Source organism: Prionailurus viverrinus, chromosome A2, assembly GCF_022837055.1.
Source record: "Prionailurus viverrinus isolate Anna chromosome A2, UM_Priviv_1.0, whole genome shotgun sequence".
NCBI lineage: Eukaryota > Metazoa > Chordata > Mammalia > Carnivora > Felidae > Prionailurus > Prionailurus viverrinus.
In genome coordinates, this window is record NC_062562.1 from 157,372,736 (window position 1) to 157,390,434 (window position 17,699).

A 17,699-nucleotide genomic window follows, 5' to 3' on the forward strand; every position below is an offset into this window, starting at 1 on the left:
CCCCACCCAGCTGTCTGGAGCACCCTGGGAAGGACTGTCCCCTTCCCACCATGACCCTGGGGCAGAGGCGGCAAGCCTGTCCTTAAAGTGCTTTGCTCTGACAGTGCAGAGTACTTCAGTAAGGCCGAAGAGCCCGCAGCCTCGTCCTCACTGGCACCAGCCCTGTGCTCGGGGTGAGGCGAGGGCCACCTCCCCCTTGCTTTCTATTCGCCCCCTGAGCCCAACGAGTAGTGGGGACCTGGGGCAGCGATTCCCCAGCTGCATTCCTCAAGGGGGCGGGAGGGTGCCTTCTGCCTTCCTCCCCCACCGGGGAGAGGTGTTTGGGTTTTGCGTGTTGATGCCCCCCCCCCCCCCCGGGAAAATGAGAGCAGCTGCCGGGGCCAGACGGCAGAGTGGGCTCAGATCTGATACTCCCAGCCTTCCCCGTCTTCCAGACCCCTGTTGACCAACCCCCTCAGTTCCCTCCTCAGGGTGCCTTGCCGAAGCCTCTCCCAGTTGGCGCTGCTGCGGGAGGTACTTCGGGACACCGAGGGGGTGGACGGACACAGGTGGGGGCCCGAGGGGTGGTCCAGCCGCAGTTTCTCCGAGGCTTTGTCCGAGTCCTCGGAGGCCGGGATGTGGAAGGCATGCGCGTAGCGCCGCATCCGCTGCCGGTTGAGATCCTGTCTGTCTTCCACCCTGTGGAGCGCAAGGCCGTGAGAGGCAGCCGAGGACGGACGGGCTGGCCCGGACCCGCGCCCGCGTTGTGTCCTCCGCTCACCGCATCCCACCGTGACCGGCCTTTTCCCACCACTGCAGCTAGTGCGCACACAGGGGCTGCCGGCATCTCAGCGGCAGCTTTCGGGGGGCCCGACCATCTAGCGGGACCCCTCCCTTAACAGCAGGGATCCCTTAGGGGACCTCCGGGCAACGCGGGTCAACGGGCGCAGGGCCCCGGGAGCAGGAGGCCGTCCAGCCCGGCAGGAACTCACCGCAGGAACCAGCGGTCCCCCAGCCCATACTCGCGCCCGCAGATCCCCGAGCGAGGCCACAGGCAGCGAGGCAGCTTCCGCTCCAGCATCACCGTGGTGGCCACCACCTGCGTGTGGGGGCCGAAGGGGCCATCAGAGGTGGGGTGTTGACCGAGAAATCGACTGAGGAGGGCGGGAAGAGGAGAGGGCGTCGGGCGGAGGAAGGACAGTGTAGCAGTAGCTAGGAAACGCAGGAGCTCATGGCCTCCAAGAGGGGACAACACCCCCAAGCTGGGGGGTGCGGGGTGTCAGCTTGGCTGACCCTCTTCTGTGGGACAGAGTCCATGGGACATGAGCCCACAGCTCTTTACCCCGGGACCCGACATCCACGCAGATCCTGCAGGAGGTTGAGGGACCCCACCCCAAGGAAGCAGACAGGGATCCTCAGGGCCACAGGATATTTTGACCCTACAGACAGAAAGGCCACTTATAAATGCTACCACCCTACTGAGAAATCGAATATCAGGACATGTGCATGGAAACCTATTTTCCTGAGCAAACCCCATTTAGCCAACCTAGGGCCTTTTAACTCTGTTTTCTACACAGCACAGCAAAGTGCCATTCAATTTGGGGGGTTTGCATTTTTATTTTTGTGGAGAGAAATTATTTTCTAAGTATATTTTTAAACGGTGCTTTGACTCATTTAATGGTCTTCTGTCTCCATCGTGATGATCTGACCGAAGATAACTTCCGCTCCTCAGGGAAGTTTTTGTAACATTTTTTTTTAACCTGTCCAAGTTTTCTGCGTCAGGTTTTACAGACTGATTTCCTAAATGCACTTTCAGCCACCATTAGTTGTATTTCTTGTTGATTCTTCTAGAAAAGCTTGAGGTTATACTTTTTGGGAAAATGATGAATTCTTTTCAGCTGTTCAGGTATTAGTCCGTTGTATTGCGAATACTCTGCGTTATTTTGTATCCTGCGCAGTAAAACCGTCTAAACCTACGTGGGGTCAAAATATCCTGCTTCTGTCTGAGTTCAGCTCTGTCCTTAGCTGGCGGGGGGGAAATGGCCTGCACTAGCCCTCCCGGCCACCAGGGGGCTCACCTGCGCCCTCCAGAGCTCATCCCGCTCGTGGGCCACCCTCCAGTGAGTGTCACCCATCATGGCGATAAGGAGGTTGAGCATGAGCAGCGTGGCGATGATGGCGAAGGCAGCGTAGGTGATGCTGTACATGAAGGGCAAATCCACGTCATAGTTGGCAGGCCCGTCAATGACGGTGAGGAACAGCTCGAAGGTGCTGAACAGCGCCATGGGGTAGTCGTAGAAATGGCCCAGCTCGTCAGGGTCCTCTGTCTGGAAGATGATATAGAAGGCTGCTCCACCCAAGGGGGTGAGAGTTACCATGGCAACCACATACCAGACTGGACCACGGCCAGCTCTTTGCTGCCCATTCCAGCCCTGTTTCCCTCTTCTCCATCCAGTGTCCCCATCCAGCCTTCCGCGCTCCATGCTTTGGGTTCTTATATTCCCTTATTTTCAGTATGGCTTATCCTGATCCTAAGAGGCACGTCTGGAAGCACTCCCAGTTTTGTCTCACCTCCAGGCATGTTCCATCCTCAAACCTGACAGCCTCCTATCCCTGTCTTCCCTCCCAGCTTCCCCCACATTTATCCACAGGCATTCTGGGCTCTCCAGCCTCCTCCAACCTCCCCTTCCCACGGCCCCTTCCCAGCGAGATGATTTACCTGAGGCAAAGCCCAGGATGACCACAGCCATCAGCCAGCAGAATCGCATCAGGTCGCCAAAAATCATCTAAAGGGAGGAGAGGAAGGAAAATACCTCCACATGGGTCCCCTGAGCAACTGCCCCTTGTGGCCTCTCACTGGACTCACCCCGAGAAGTCCTACAGTTCTGCCCTCCAGGGGTTAGCAAGCTGTGGCTGCATGGCAAATCTCCTTGGACTGTTTGGGTATGGGCCTTGAACTAAGAATGCTTTTCACATTTTTCAAGGATTGAGAAAACAAAAAGAAGGAGGAGGAGGAGGAGGAAAAGGAACGAAAATGCAATAGAGACCCACATGTGGCTGCAAAATCTTCCATCTATTATCTGGTCTTTCAGAAAAATGTTTGCCACAGCCCCCACTCCAGGACCTTTCTCTAGAAAGCTTGGGGTGGGGGGTGGGGTGAGGGGGGTGGGGGCACGGACCTTCTGGATCATGATGGTGAAAGGGCCCAACATCTGGAATCCTCGGGCGAAGTACATGACATTGCACCAGCCCAGCACCAGGGCGAAGGACATGGGCACCACCTCCCCATTGGCGTTCGTGAGCCGCATCACCATGGTCACCAGCACCATGCAGGCGTAGGTGATGCTGGGGGTGGGGAGCAGAGGGGGAATGAGAAGAGACCAGGATTGTCCTGGGGACTGCACCCACACACTCACATTTGGCCTCCCCAAGTTCAGTACACAAGGGCACACAATCATTGGAGAAGGATCTCTGGAATTAATTTTCTCCAGTGATTGTCCAGGGGTCGGGAATCCAGGGAGTGAGTGGGGACATTGGTGGAGAGCAAGGAGACTCACATGAGGACGTGGAATGGCCCCCCGAGGATGGTCTGTCCAAAGAAGCGAGTGACCCCCACCCTGAAGATGTCTGGAATCTGGAGAGAGGCCAGGAAGACACAAAGGCACTTGTAGACTGGGGCTCGGGCTGGATCCCTGGGGCCAACAGCCTCACCCTAGATCCTGACCATCCTCACCTCTGCAAGCAGAATGAGCACAGCTCCGATGACGGTCACCAGCTCCCCCACCAGGCGGAGGTCATCCTGGGGGCTCACATAGGCCTCCTGAAGGGGAAACAGGGTCAGAACACTCAGGGACCCCATGCATCCTGCCTGTCTGTCCCTGGGCACGAGTCCGTGTCTCCTGTATAAAGTCACCAGCCCTGTAGGATTGTTTTTAACCTGGTAGGCTGGGCTCTCTCAAACTGCTCTTTGAGCATATGTGTGTTTCTGTGTGCCTGTACTTTGAGTTTGTGCCTACGTAATTGAGAGCTGGGTGAGGGGAGAAACGGGGGCTGGAGAGCAGGTAAGCGATGCGGGGCTGAGGAAGGACAGGGAGCTGAATCCTGCCCTGAGCTCAGCCGCCCCTAGGGCATCACCTGAAGTAGCTTCTGCTGTAGGAGCGTGTTGTCCCGGGGACCAGTGTGGTTATTGGTCCTGGGCTTGAGGGGGCGGTAGACGCAGCACACGGTGAAACAGATGATGTACAGCAGGTATATGGTGCCCAGCACGCAGAAGTACGGCCGCCCGTATTTCTTCCACTTGAGGCTCACCAGCTCTTTCACCGGGGTCTGGTCCAGGATCTGGCGAGCCTGCGGCAGAAAAAAAATAGAGCGGGCACCTCGGAGACCCTGACTTCCCTCGCCAGCTGCTTTCTGACCCTACGACCCGTACCTCCCGCTTCTTGGTGGTAACAATAAGTTCCAGGAGAGACTGCTCATCCCCTGAAGAGTCGATCTCGGTGAGGTCGTAGAGAGTGGAGGTCAGCGGCCCGTAGGTCCACTGGATGTGCTTCCGCTTCTGCATCAGGTGCTGGAACATCTGAGAAGACACGGTGGTGAGTCAGAGGGTCAGTGTGAGAAGCGGGGCCGGGGGGTCTCCACCGCTGACGACGGCTACGGCCCGCTCCTTGCGACTGATGGACAGTTAGTTGCGTGAGCCTCCTTTTTTTCTGGTTGTCTTTCTTTCCCACACACCCTATAAGGATCTGAAAGAGGAGGACGGGCAAAGGCAACAGAACGCCGGGCTCCCAGAGCAGATGTCCTAAAGCGACATTCTCAAAGCCTCCCGCCCAGGGATCCCTGAGGCTGAGCATTTGGCGACGGAGTATGGAGGAAGGGGCCCCACCCTCCGGGCAGTTGGGCACCAAGGGTCTTTGAAAGGCCGCCATGGGGCCAGGGGAGTGTCCCTCACCACGGTGTTGCCCTCCACTCCGGCCAGCTTGAAGGGGGTGAGACCCTGGTGATTGGGCACGAGGTCCAGGGACTGCAGGTGGTCCCTGCGCCCATCATAGGACAGCAGCAGATTGTACATCTGGCAGGCAAAGGTCTTGTTGGGCTGCAGGACGAGGATGTGCAACACGGTGTTTCCTGGGGGAGGACGCGGGCGTCACGTGGCCGTTGCGCTGAAGTCCCCGCTGATGCCCTGCCCGACCTGGGGTGGCCCCTGCCCTCCCGGCCCCCAGCTCTTACCCAGGGAGTCCTGGGCCCGGATGTCAGCTCCATGCTCAATGAGCAGCCTCACCATCTCCTCACTGCCCACGCAGGCAGCAAAGGACAAGGGGTGCTCCCCTGTGGACACAGAAGGCTCGCTGCCGTGAGGGTCCAATGGGCTGGGGGATGGGCAGCGTCCCCGAGTGACTGCCTCCTTGCCCTCCTGTGGCAGCTCTGGGCTCGGGGACGCTCGTCAGCAGAAGCAGAGGCAGGGATGGAGCATGCATCGGGGGAGGCTTGGCTCTGGCCTGAAACCCTGGAAGGCCCGGCCGCTTCTGGCTTTTTGGGGGGCCAGAGCCCTCCTCGGCCCGCCCTCCCTTTGCTCTTGCCCACCTCCCCATGTCCCTTCCTCCCAGCCCCGGGCCCCACTCTCACCAAAGTAGATGAGGTTGCGGGGGCTGCGGCGGAACGCCATGCCTGTGGCTCTCGCAGACACACTGGCCCCGTGGGCAAGCAGGGCTCTCACCAAGTTCACATTCTGGTTCACGATGGCTATGTGCAGGGCGGTCTGACCTGGCCCAGAGAGAGCCTTAGTCATGGGGTCTGTCCCCAGGATCCTGCAAGGGTCCCTCCCATATCTACACCCAGTCCTCCTCACTCCCGCAGCCTGAGGTGGCAGGGGGGTGTGACGGAGCCCCCGGTCCAGCAGGGTACCCAGGGAAACCAGCTGCTGCCTCTTCTCCCCTTGCATTTTGGGGGGTTGGTGTTCTAACGGTGCGCAGTGAGGATGACAAGAACAAAAGGAGATGGGGGGAGGAACGAAGCCCTCTTTGGTCGCCCCAAGTTAATCCACTGCAGAGACTGGCTTAAAACACCCAGTACCCTCACCCTCGTACAGCTCCGATGTCATGGGCTCAAAGACCAGCTCCGGGGCAGCCTCCATCAGCACCACGGCGGCCTCCAGGTTGTCATAGAGGGCCGCTATGTGCAGTGCTGTCTCCCCCATGGCTCCTGGTGTTGACAGAAAGAAGAGTCATATGGCTTCCATGGGGCAGGGGCATGGTGACCATAGGCATTTAGAGGCCCGCCACAGAAGGTCCTGGGCTACACTGGGAGCCACATGTGTAGCTCTGATGGGTGCTGAGGGCTCTGCCCCTTACCTCTCTGGTGCACCTCACAGGCCTCATACTTGAGTAGCTTGTTGAGAGCCTGGACGTTGTTCTCCTTGGCAGCTAGAAGTAGAGGAGACTCCCAGATTCTAGAAGGGAATGGGATCAGAAAGGTGGCGATGGTGAGCATGCCCAGTGGTGCAGTGAGGGCTGATGGCTTGGCTCCTTCATATACAGACACGTGCACCTCATGACCCTGAACTTGATCCAGGGAATTGAGGTCAGCAGCGTCCCGAGGGTTGCCGGATTTTTTCTTGACCGGTTAGCTACCCCAAACCAACTGTTCCCCCTTTCAGCTTGTGTGGGAGAAGCATCAGTGACTGGTTTCCCATCCCCTGAGTGCTGGGACCAGAATATGTGTGTGTGTGTTATCTGTGCATATCGGGTATGGAGGGTAGGAGTTAAAGTACTCATTCACCTCCTGACCTACTGACCTCTGGGGCAACCCTGTTTAGCTTCACTAAGTGCCCCGTGATTACCCCCGAGATAAGCCTTGTTTTCATGGACTAAGGGTACAAGGAATTCCTCCCTCATATTTGTGAAGAAAGTCAACATGTAGAGGCTAGATTTCCCCAGCGGCATGATGCTCGCCTTTCCAGACCTTCTCAGCAAAGCCCGTTGATCCTGGCACTTCCTTTCCAACAACAGCATCCTCAGAGCTCAACCAGAGAGCAACAGTGGATCCTTTTTGTTCTGACCCCTAAGCAGAGTATAGTTTCTTTCTACTTCCTGTCTGCTTCCCACTTGTTTTAGGCACACACACACACACACACACACACAAATCATCTCCTCTGATTCACCAAACCCTTTTGAGTTTTATTCCTACAATGAACTAAAAACCTGTATTACTATAAAAATTTAGCCCAACTAAGACCCATGGGGCCCCTTTTGTTCAATTTCTCTCTTGGCCCGGAGCCATTTGGTCTTTCTATGGGATCTAAATGAAATAACGCCACTTACCCATAGATGGCCAACTATGTGAATGGAAGATCACACACTGGTGCTGGCAGGAAATCAACTCCAAGAGCCGGGACGGGAGGGTGATCGGGAGAGGAGGAAGGAGCACAAGACTCATATCCCCCAGAGTGCTGGCCCCAGCTTCCCCGCCCCCGCTTCCATGCCACCTGGATGGCCATCAGGCTTTGTCAATTCAACATTCAATCCCTACCTCCTCGTGCCTACCGACCCTCATCGTTCATGTCTTCATTCTCTATTCTGCCCCTCGTTAGCAAGATATTCTAGCTAGTTTCCCGTGCCCTATTTACCCCCAATCCGCCCTTCTCCATGCTGCCAAGGTACACCCTCTAAATGGCATTGCCATCACCGTTTAGAAAAGTCTGATGGGAGGGGCGCCTGGGTGGCTCAGTCGGTTGAGCGTCCGACTTCGGCTCGGGTCATGATCTCACGGTCTGTGAGTTCGAGCCCTGCGTCGGGCTCTGTGCCGACAGCTCAGAGCCTGGAGTCTGCTTCGGATTCTGTGTCTCCTTCTCTCTCTGCCCCTCCCCTACTTGTGCCCCGTCTCTCAAAAATCAATAAATGTAAAAAGAAAAGAAAAGTCTGATGGGTCCTTAAATGCCCACGGAGAAGGAATACAGAGATCCTTTCTAGCCTCGGTGACCTTATTTTCCCCTCTTTCCTCCTCCCATTCACTCCTTATCCCAGGTATTCTGGCCCCACCACTGCCACCCCCCGCCCCCAAACACTCCATTCTCCCGAGGCTTGTGCCATATGTAACTTCCACCTGGAATCCAGAGCGTCTGCCTCACCCTGTTCATTTCTGTTCTGTAACCCCAATGCCTAGGGATGTGCTCTGCATACGGTAGACACTCCACCACCATCTGCAGAATGAATGAATTTGTAGCAGTAGCAGAAGGTAGTGTGGCCTCACTGCCCCTGCTTATTATCTCCATTGGCCACCCTTTAAGCCAACCTTAGGCGAACATGTAATTTAAGTAAAAAACAGTATGCTTAATATACAAACACAGCTGCAAAGCAAATTTTCCACACCCCCTTCACCACCACCACTGCCTTTCCAACGATTTGCCCAAACCCCTCCTCTATAAATATTCTAGAGCCAGCCCTATTCCCCAACACACATACACACCCTCCCAGGAAGTTTTCCACACTATATAGTCTGGCCCTTTATTTTTGCATCTTTCACTGTGTGTTGTGATTAGTACTGTCTTTCCTCTACACAAGGGACACTTAAGGGCGGAGGTCAGCCGCTTTCTCCTGTCTGTTTCCTTTCCCTGCTCTCTTTCAATTAGCTTCTGGCTCTATGGCCTATTTTGACTAAAGTTAATGGCAAAGTTACAAATGGACCCAAGGGACCTTCTTGCCCAAGTGCAGGGTTCTGCTCCCTACTTCCTAAAATATGAGTGGGGAGGCTAGTTGGTGGAAGGCCCACAGACACCCCTTTGGGTCCCTGCGTGTCTCTGAAGGCCACAAATGTCCCCGACAAGCCTTCATTCCTATGTGCTCTTTCTCTTGCCTTGCCGACTGCCCTAGCGGGCTGGGAAACAACAAGGAGTTACTGTCCATTGGGGCTTGCCAGATTTACCAAATAAAAATGCAGGATGCTCCTTTAGATTTTAATTTTAGATTTCCAACCAATACTTTTTTTTTAATATAACTATGTCCCAGGTGACATTTGGGACATACTAACAACTTGTTAATCATTTATATGAAATTCGAATTTGACTCCATGTCCCGTATCTTATCTGGCAAAGTTTGTAGAGACCTGGTTTCTTTTGGGTGTCAAACTCCAGAATTCAGCAAAAAAGGGGGCAGTGTATGAATGGTTCGGAGGGGATCAGATAAGGCAATTACTTGCAGTGGCACCATAGGGCCACAAGGGGACAGCAGAGAAAGCCCTCAGTCAGGATCTTGGCAGTCAGTCGGAACCCCAAAACCTGACTACCCTTGGGACCCAGAAAAAAGGCACAAGAGCAGACCCATCCAACAGTTTTTGTGCCTGAGACACGAGTGGTTTCTACCAGAGCAACCCAGCACAGACGTTTAGATCTGGAGCAAAATCTACACGTCTTTACTAGGTCTCTACCAGGCACCTCCCCAAGGCAGGAAGAGGAGATACTGATAACATACCTTCTGGTTTGAATGGTTACATTATACTTGGTCCCTTCCAGGGGGAAATTTTACTTTATTTAGTAGATTAGTTAACATCGCTACCAGAATCTCTTGTTTACAAATGGTGGTTGAGAGCTGTAGCTCTCAACCAGGGGTGAACGCCCCCCCCACCCCCACCCCCCCAAGGAATCTGGCAACACTGGAGACATTTTTGGTTGTCACAACTGGGGTAGGGTGGAGAGGTGCCACTGGCATCTAGCGGGTAGAAGGCAGGGATGCTGTTCAGGAGGATCTTATGCAGGCCGGTCTCCTACAATGAAGAATTATTCTGTCCAAAATGTCCATCTGCAAGGTAGGGAATTCCTGACCTATAGCTTGAATTGTTCATAAACGATTTTTTTTTTTTTAAAGGAGGACTCTTCACATTAAAAAGAATGAGAAACTCCCTATACGTGCTTTCTTACAGATTGTTAAATATTTAAGAGAGAAACAAAAAGGTAAAGTCTTTGGAGCACTTGCTGATTAAGTAGCAAAAAGAAATTACAGACAAAATCTGAAATTATAGCAGTATGAAAGCTGTATGAAAGCTGTTTTCAGAATTTAGCATGCTTTATTTTGCTGAACAATAATTATAAAATTGAATGGTTTTGCTCAATATTAGACTGGTGAAAACCATATTACAAAACCTAGCCCATTTTTTACATAGTAAACAAATCACTGATCTCCTCCTTAAGATTCCCTCTGGGCCAGCAGAAAGTATCTCTCACTCCCTTTCTCCCTGTTTCCTGCACTCGGTCCTCCCCTCCTCCTCCTTCTTTGTTTTTGTTTTTGTTTTACTTATTTTTGAGAGAGAGACAGAGTGAAAGTGGGGGAGGGGCAGAGAAAGAGGGAGACACAGAATCTGAAGCAGGCTCTGAGCTGTCAGCACAGAGCCCCATGTGGGGACACGGGGCTTGAACCCATGAAATGTGAGATCGCGACCTGAGCTGAAGTCCCACACCCAACCTCTTCCTTCTTGAGAATGTGTCCATGCCTACGTGCACATGAGCAAAGTTCTGCATTTGGTTGCTGGAAACGAGACAAGATCCAGAGCGCCTTTGGAGGAGAATTCAAACCAAAATTTTAGAGCTAGAAAGTTGCTAGAAATCTAACCTATCTGTCCATGTCACAGATGGAGAAAGAAGCCTGGAGTCCCAAGGTGACTTGTCCAAACAAGTCAGAGGCAGAGCTGGGACTGGGACCCCACTGGCCATTTCCCCATCCCTCTTTTCTGTGGATCAGGCTTTGGAGAGGGCTTAGAGGCACAGGAGCCATGTCCACAGACATGGGTCCCACTGGTCTCTCTCCAAGCACCCTGTCAGACGAGCACGCCATTTGGGAAAGGAAGGGCACACGCGACGTGGAGCTCAACGTACAGGTTCCCAGGAGGATACAGCCCTGAAAGAAAGGAGGTGCCCAGCCCCTCGAACTCCTGCCAATGTTGGGTGTTGCCTTTGACTGTTGCATTTTTGGTTTTTTTCATCACAGTAATCCCATTTGTTAAATGTGCTTTTCAGCTTCCAAAAGGGTATAGAGGTCGTAAGGATATGATCACGTTTGCTCCTTACAACCCTGTGGCATGGGCTGAATGAGTCTTTCATTTGTCAGAAAAGGAAACTGAGGCAGCACAACCAGATTGTTGCTAGATCACACAGAGTTAAAAGCAGAACACTTGGCCAAGAACCTAGCCCCAGGCTCTCACCGCTAAATTATGTGGTTCTTCTAGTTTTATGGTTCTTCCTGATTTCTCTCAGGGGGAGGGGGTCAGCCCAGAGCAGTGACCACAGATGAAGGCAGTCGTGTGTGGGGAGGAAGCATGCGTGCATACGCTAGCCACTTGTGGGCTGTCTCCCTCCCGCTCAGGTTCTTGGCGAGTGGATGAGGAAGCCAAAGCTGGGAGAAAAGTGGTTATTTGCAGACTTGGAATCGGTCCACCCTTCCAAGTCCTACAGCTTTAGCACAAATGCCTGCAACATGCATGTCTGCTGTGCTTCCTGAGGCAGGGAGTCCCAACACACTGGAGAGGCCCAGTTTACTTTTCACAGACCCATGGCTACACGTGTTTATACAGCTATCTAAGCAGAGGAGAACCTTCCGTGTTCACTGCCTTGCCACCATCTAGTGGGAGGGAGAAAGTGCCAACAACGGGGTCATGTGAGAGCCTCTGGGAGCTGCCCAGCATACCGACACCAGGCAGAATCAGATACCACAGTGTCGTCCTCTCTGCTCCCATGACACGTGCTTATGCCCTTCTTAGGACACTCACCAAGCTCACTTGTCACCCAAGTAGATGCATCCTGAGGCATTTTGACCATGAGAACGTGAGCTCCTAGAGGGCAGGGAGGTCATGTTCATTTTCTACAAGTCTGGCAGAGTGCTTTATGCTCCATAAGTGTTTAGTATGTTGAATCTCAGGAAACAAGACAAGTCAAGGTCCAGGGAGAGATGACGAAGAAGAAACGGGAAAAAGGTAATGGTTCAGCTTGGGTCCAGCATTGTGGATTTAAGCAGAGGGGGCAGTGGGACCAAGACCCAAGACACATCTGCTAGAGAGAGAGGAATGCTGGGTTCCTGGTCATCCTGGGGAGACCACGGACCCTTTCCCTCTCACTGAACTACGCTCCACTCCCTGGAATCCGCCAGCCCCACCCAGAGGCCCCTCTGAGCTGTTGGCACCAAGCTGACTTCACCACTTGCTCGCTTTGGGCCAGCCTCACTCCCAAGGGGATACCAGCACTGCCCCCCACAGGTTTGGGGTTATAGAAGACAAGATAGGTGCTCATTACATCGTCTGCTGCTTTCTGCCATCAGCCCACCTCCTCACCTGTCATATTGTCCCCACTTACATGGTCATCTCCTAGTTGCCCAGTTATGGGCAAGTCTCCCCTATGGCCGGTTGACTGCAAAGCCTAGGACACTTCCCTTTCCGGTGATTTCAGTGTCCTTCCTAGAAGTGCCCACCCAGAGGGGAATCAATATTCCAGGCTCTGGGTGGGAAGGAGAGGGCTGAGAAGCTATGGAACCAGGCAGGGAGATCAGGAAAGGAGGGGATCCCTCAAAGTGACATCAGGCCCTCCTGGCCCAAGGCTGCAAGAGGAGCCCCACCGATGGTCTTCAGAAGAAATAAAGGCCAAAAAGATGAGTGGAAGCAGCCAGACTGTGGTCCCTGTCTCTGCTTTGCCCTGTTGGCACACAGAACGACTCTGCCACCCCTTCCAAGCCCTAGGCCTTTCTGTGCTCTGTGTCTGGCTCCCCCAGCCCCGGGGTCCTGAGTGGGTAGGGAAGAGTGGAACCAGTGACGGCCTATTCTCCAACAACAATGCCATTCTGTGCCTCAAGATGTCATCAGTCAAACATGCGCTCAGCCCCTACTCTCCCAGGCCCGGGGGGAGAGAAGTGGGCGGCTGGTGTGAGAGAGGGGAAGCCAAAGCTCAAAAAGGAACACACCCCCAGCCCAGAATCCTGGGGCAAAGGAAGAAAAACCACAGGCGCTCCCTGGCAGGCTCAGGCAGGCCTCTGCTCTTGGAGATGGAGAAAGACCCTCAGATACAAAACCTTTGGGCTTTCCTCTGTGAAGAGACATGTGCTAATTGCCTTCTCAGGGACCCTGAGAAGGTGCTCCTTCTGGTGGGGTGCTCCACCCCACCGGAAGGACTCCCTTCTAGGGCATCAGCACCTGGGTAGGGAGACCCACGGACACTTTGGAGAGGACATCTCACGCAGGGATGTCTCCTCTCCTCTCCCTCCTAGGGCGTGGGGACATCAGAGTTTAGGGAAGTTTTCAGGGGCTCAAACTTTAGAGCCTCTCAGGTGAGCATGGGTCCTACACACATCTGGTATGTGGCCAAGCATCCACACCCCTCTCCCCCGTAGAGGGTAAGGACGTCCAGGGCTGGGTCCCAGCTCTGGTTCAAAATCATCCCCGTGTCTGGCATTCAGCCTTGGTCAATGCCTGCTGGTGGCGATAATGCGTAGGAATGGCAGCCGTAGTCACCTCTTGTCTTCTGTGGTCACTGATGCCTGCAGTTCCTTGTCTGCCTCATTCATTCAATCATTCATTCATCCACTCCCCGCATGTGTATGTGCCTGCGTTACATGTTTCTGCAGGACAGACTGCTCTGGGGCCAGGGAATACGGCCATCCGGCATTGTCCCGACCTACCAGCACCTCTGTGCTGGCGGTTCCATGATGCCACATCTTCCCAGGGCCCAGCAAGGTGGCCCGGGCCTTTAGGGAAGTGCGAAGGGCTTGCATAATTAGATTGGATCTTAAAGCCGGTGGTACCTGTGCCCATGCCAGCTCCCTCCCCTTCCACCTGGCCTCCAGGGGAGCTAGCCCCACTGGCTAAGACCTTTGAGACAAAATGCTCCCCAGGAGCCAGGCCTGGAAGCACAGTTTGTACAAATAGAGGTGCCAAACAAAGACTGAGAGGGGAAGGGGGAGAGGGAGAGGAAGGTGGGGGTGGGGGGGGCAGGGAGGGCTGGGAGGGGCGAGGGAGCAGACTGAGGCTTACCTCTTCTGTTGCTGCAGGTTCTGCTCATCTCGGCTCTGGGCCCATGACTCCTGTCTCTGGAACCAACTACAGAATTTTCTCCACAGGCAGAGAATGAACCCCTTGTCCTTGGGTAGCGGCAACCCCATGGAGTGTAGGGCCGGCTCCTTGGGGGGCCGAGGCCGAGACCAGACCCCCAGAGGACTCAGCCTTGGGGCCACATCAGCACCCCCAAGGGCCGGCCTGCCCTCGCCCTGTAGAGGTCCCGTCTCCTACCTCCCTGGTCCCTACCTCCCTGAGGAGTCTCCCCGAGGCGCCAGAGCCCGACTCCAGAGGGCTCTGAGGTTCTTACACCTGGCAGAGCTGGGACTCCCTCGGCTGGGTTTCTCCCCGGGAGCTCCTCCTGGGAGCGAGCGAGCCTGCAGACACTCCCACCCTCCTCCCAAATTACCTGAGATTTAAAGAGACAGGCCAGCCGACCTGCCTTCCATCTGCGGCCTTGGCCTTGCGTAAACTCCCTCCCTGCCCGCCTGGGTCTCTCTCCCTGCCCCCAGGCCAGTCCAGGAAGGGGAGGCCTTCAAAGAATGGAGAGGCCTCCCTTGGACTTTGGGACACCTGGTGACCTTTTATAGAAAAGCCTGGACAGGTCAGACTAGCCTGAGAGACTAGGCCTGAGGGAGGAGGGGAGGAGTCGCCGGCCTTGGGGACTGATGGGCCCCACAGGGAATGAGTAGTGCCCACCTCTCTCCCAGGGTCTTTTCTGTGTCTTTCCCTCCTGGAGACTCAGCTTTTTCTCACTCTTCCACTTTAATCTCTAGCCTGGCCCCAAATAGGTATGTAAACATGAAAACCAAGTGTGGGCCGGCAAACTTTTCCCGGAAAGGGCCAGATAGTACATGTAAGCATTTTAAGGGTGGCAAAACCACATACAAACATGTAGCCTCCGACACCCATGTTTTGTTTTGTTCCGATAGCCCCTCAGAGATGGATAATCCATCCTGAGTTCCCAGGCCAGGGCAAAAAAGTGGGCAGCCGTGGGCAGGATTTGGCCCCCCCCTGGACTGCATAGACTCCTACTCTGGAGTCCTAGAACCCATCCCCAACATATGTATTGGGTTACCAAATAAATACAGGACGCCCCATTAAATTGGAATTTCAGGTAAACAATGAAGTTTTTGTTGTTGTTGTTGTTTTGTTTGTTTGTTTGTTTGTTTTTTAGCGTAAACATGTCCCCAGTATTGCAAGCCTGTTCTCTGGCCACCTCTGGTAGAGGCAGCCTCTATCCACCGTGACTGCCTTCTGGGCCCACAGAAACTCACATCAAACCTGTGGGGCAGGTATTCTTGTCCACATCTTACAGATTAAAAAACAAAAACAAAGATAAACCTCAAGGTGGCAAAGTAAATCACCCAAGATCCCATAGCCAATTGGTGGCAGTGGCCAGATTGAGACCCACTCCCACACCCCCATGGGTGGATGGAGGCCCAGGGCAGTGAGGTGGCTTGCAGCAGGGAGGATAGATGACAGAGAGCGCAGCCCATCCCTGTCGCACTGCCCAGGAGCAAGCCGGGAGCCACCGCGGGCATTTAGTTCAACCGTCTGCTGGAAAGAGACCAGATTCCCAGCTTATGCAAAGTCCAGGGGCAAAGCAGGGACCTGATGGCCTGGGGCATGGGTGTCTGGGCACTTAGAGCCACTGGTATGTGTGGGTCACTCCCTAGCTTCAGAGTCTGTTTTTTCCTACGTGTCTCTGATTCAGTGAGGAGTGTGTGTGTGTGTGTGTGTGTGTGAGGTATGCACCTGTGTGCGCGTGTGAGCATGGGTTTGTATGTGTGGGGGTGGGGGGGAAGCGTAGGCGCAGGGGTGGGGTGTCTCTGTGGGCAGGGGGTAGGAGGGCCACCCTCAAATCTGAAGGGAAAGCTGCACTCCTGTCCCTACTGTCGGGCGCAAGGCCAGGCCATAGAGCCCTGAGCAAACAGCACAGTCTGATTAGCCGCCTTCCCCACCCACCCAGGGGTCAGTGGGTTCGGGTTGGGTCGGGGGGAGGCGCTAGGACCCAAACCTTCAACCAGGACCTTTGTGCCCATTAAGCCAGTGTGTCTGCCGGCGGACCCACCCACCTTCTCTTTACTGCTGGGCTCCAGGCAAAGACCCCAGTCCAGCCGCTGGTGGGAAACGGAATAAGGCAGAGGGGTGTTTGTCCTGTGGAGGCTGCAGGAGGACACCGTCATTCCCGACTTTCTTTGCCTTCCGCTGCTTTCTCCACCTGCTACTGCCTTTTCGCATTGGGTCACCACGACTGAGGGAGAACAGACTCACAAGGGCACGCAGGGCAGGGAGACGAGGGGGCAGATGGCCGAGTGCAAGCTTCTGCCAACAGTGTTCTCTAGGTTCTTGGACGCAGCACCGTGGGCTTGGACAGTGGGGACGGTGGGCCGAGGGTTGAGTGCCGCTGCCCACGTGGGCCCACTCACATCTTGAAGCCACGCTGCCTGTTCCTCCCAGGGATTGCGGCTCTGAGGGGGCAGTGAGGTCGCGCTGGAACTCCTCCATGAGGACGCGGTTGGTTCCACAACCCAGAATCCCTGACTCAAGTGTCTGAATACCAGAGGCTATAGATGCAGGGGCTGAGGGGGTGAGAGGGAGACTAGAGCTCATGGGAGAGTGGTCACAGCCGCTGGCCTCATTTGGTGAGATTTGCCATCACATCTTCGCAAATCCTTTTGCCTAGACTCCAAATTTAGGAAGACTTTTATGACCCCAGCAAGTCATTGTCCCTTTCAATGGTCCCGTGTGAGGATGAGCATATGGACTTCCAGTCTGCCCTCGGCCTCACGGCAGTTGGTCTGCAACCTCGCCAGGGCGTTGAAGGTGGTGGCGTGGGGGAGGGGGGGTGGGTACTGAAGAGGCCAAGGCCCATGGCGGGGGGATAGGGTGGGAGAGACGAGGACAGACAGGAAGGAGGCTCCACTTGGCTTGTGACAACATGCTAAGGGTTTCCAGCCAGTTCCCCTGCCTCAGGCCAAGCTTGAACTCGAAGCCGAGTTAGGTCCTCAGGATTCAACAGAGGGACAGTGGTGAAGCAGGGGATGACCAGCCCCCTCTGAGGGCCACACTGGCAGGGCTGGAGGTGGCCAGGGAGATGACGTGTGCTTCAGTACGTGCAGGACTGGAGCAGAGCCCTGACTGGGACCGTAGCCACCGCATGCCGCCAATGTGTGCATTTCAGGCATGCTTTCTCAACATGCAAATACTGATGTGTTGGAACAAATAATTCTTTAGTGTGGGTCTGTCCCACACGTTGCAGGATGTTTAGCTGCCACTTATTGGGTGACCGTAGCATCCCCTTCCCTCAGCTGTGACAGCCAAAGTCTCCGGACATTGCTGGAATTTCCTTGGGGGAGGCAAGATCACTCTCCATCAAGAACCACTAATTTAGGGCCAAAAATATACATTTAATTTTTTCCGGTTTTGTCCCTCTTTTTGTTTGTTCTGCCTTCCTGTGTTTCCCTCTGTTTTTCCTCTCCTGTTGCCTCTCTTTGCAGTTGTATCTGCTCCCTTGGTCTTAGTCTGTGTGCTAACATGTGTGGCATTTGTGTGCATGTGTATGTAAGGTGTCCGTGTGTGTGTGCATGTGTGTGTGGTGTATGGTGTGGGGTGTGTGTGTGTGTGTGTGTGACCATGACTCTGAGTGGTCTCTCTGTGGAACCTTGGGTTTCTTTTCCGTCTGTCTCTTGATCTCTGCT

The 17,699-nt window shown here is 54.5% G+C and overlaps 1 protein-coding gene across 1 annotated transcript; it reads right to left on the bottom strand.

The window, feature by feature from the left end:
- Window positions 1-17: 17 nt before the first annotated feature.
- On the bottom strand, window positions 18-14,324 carry TRPV6 (transient receptor potential cation channel subfamily V member 6). Its single transcript, XM_047849719.1, has 15 exons — window positions 13,975-14,324; window positions 6,327-6,424; window positions 6,055-6,177; window positions 5,602-5,739; window positions 5,206-5,304; window positions 4,928-5,103; window positions 4,409-4,555; window positions 4,114-4,326; window positions 3,713-3,799; window positions 3,537-3,613; window positions 3,159-3,324; window positions 2,699-2,765; window positions 2,058-2,326; window positions 972-1,078; window positions 18-678 (listed from the first exon to the last, which is right to left on the bottom strand). Exons 1-15 carry the CDS (start codon window positions 14,100-14,102, stop codon window positions 399-401), a joined length of 2,175 nt encoding a protein of 724 aa, XP_047705675.1. The 5' UTR covers window positions 14,103-14,324; the 3' UTR covers window positions 18-398.
- Between the last annotated feature and the right edge of the window lie 3,375 nt (window positions 14,325-17,699).

Excerpts from the sequence above, each read along its gene's own strand:
- TRPV6 (XM_047849719.1), bottom strand. The coding sequence starts at position 14,102 with ATGGGGTTGCCGCTACCCAAGGACAAGGGGTTCATTCTCTGCCTGTGG. Across the intron at positions 6,178-6,326 it reads CTGTGAGGTGCACCAGAGAG|GAGCCATGGGGGAGACAGCA; the intron begins GTAAGGGGCAGA and ends TGTCAACACCAG. Across the intron at positions 3,800-4,113 it reads TACAGCAGAAGCTACTTCAG|GAGGCCTATGTGAGCCCCCA; the intron begins GTGATGCCCTAG and ends TTTCCCCTTCAG.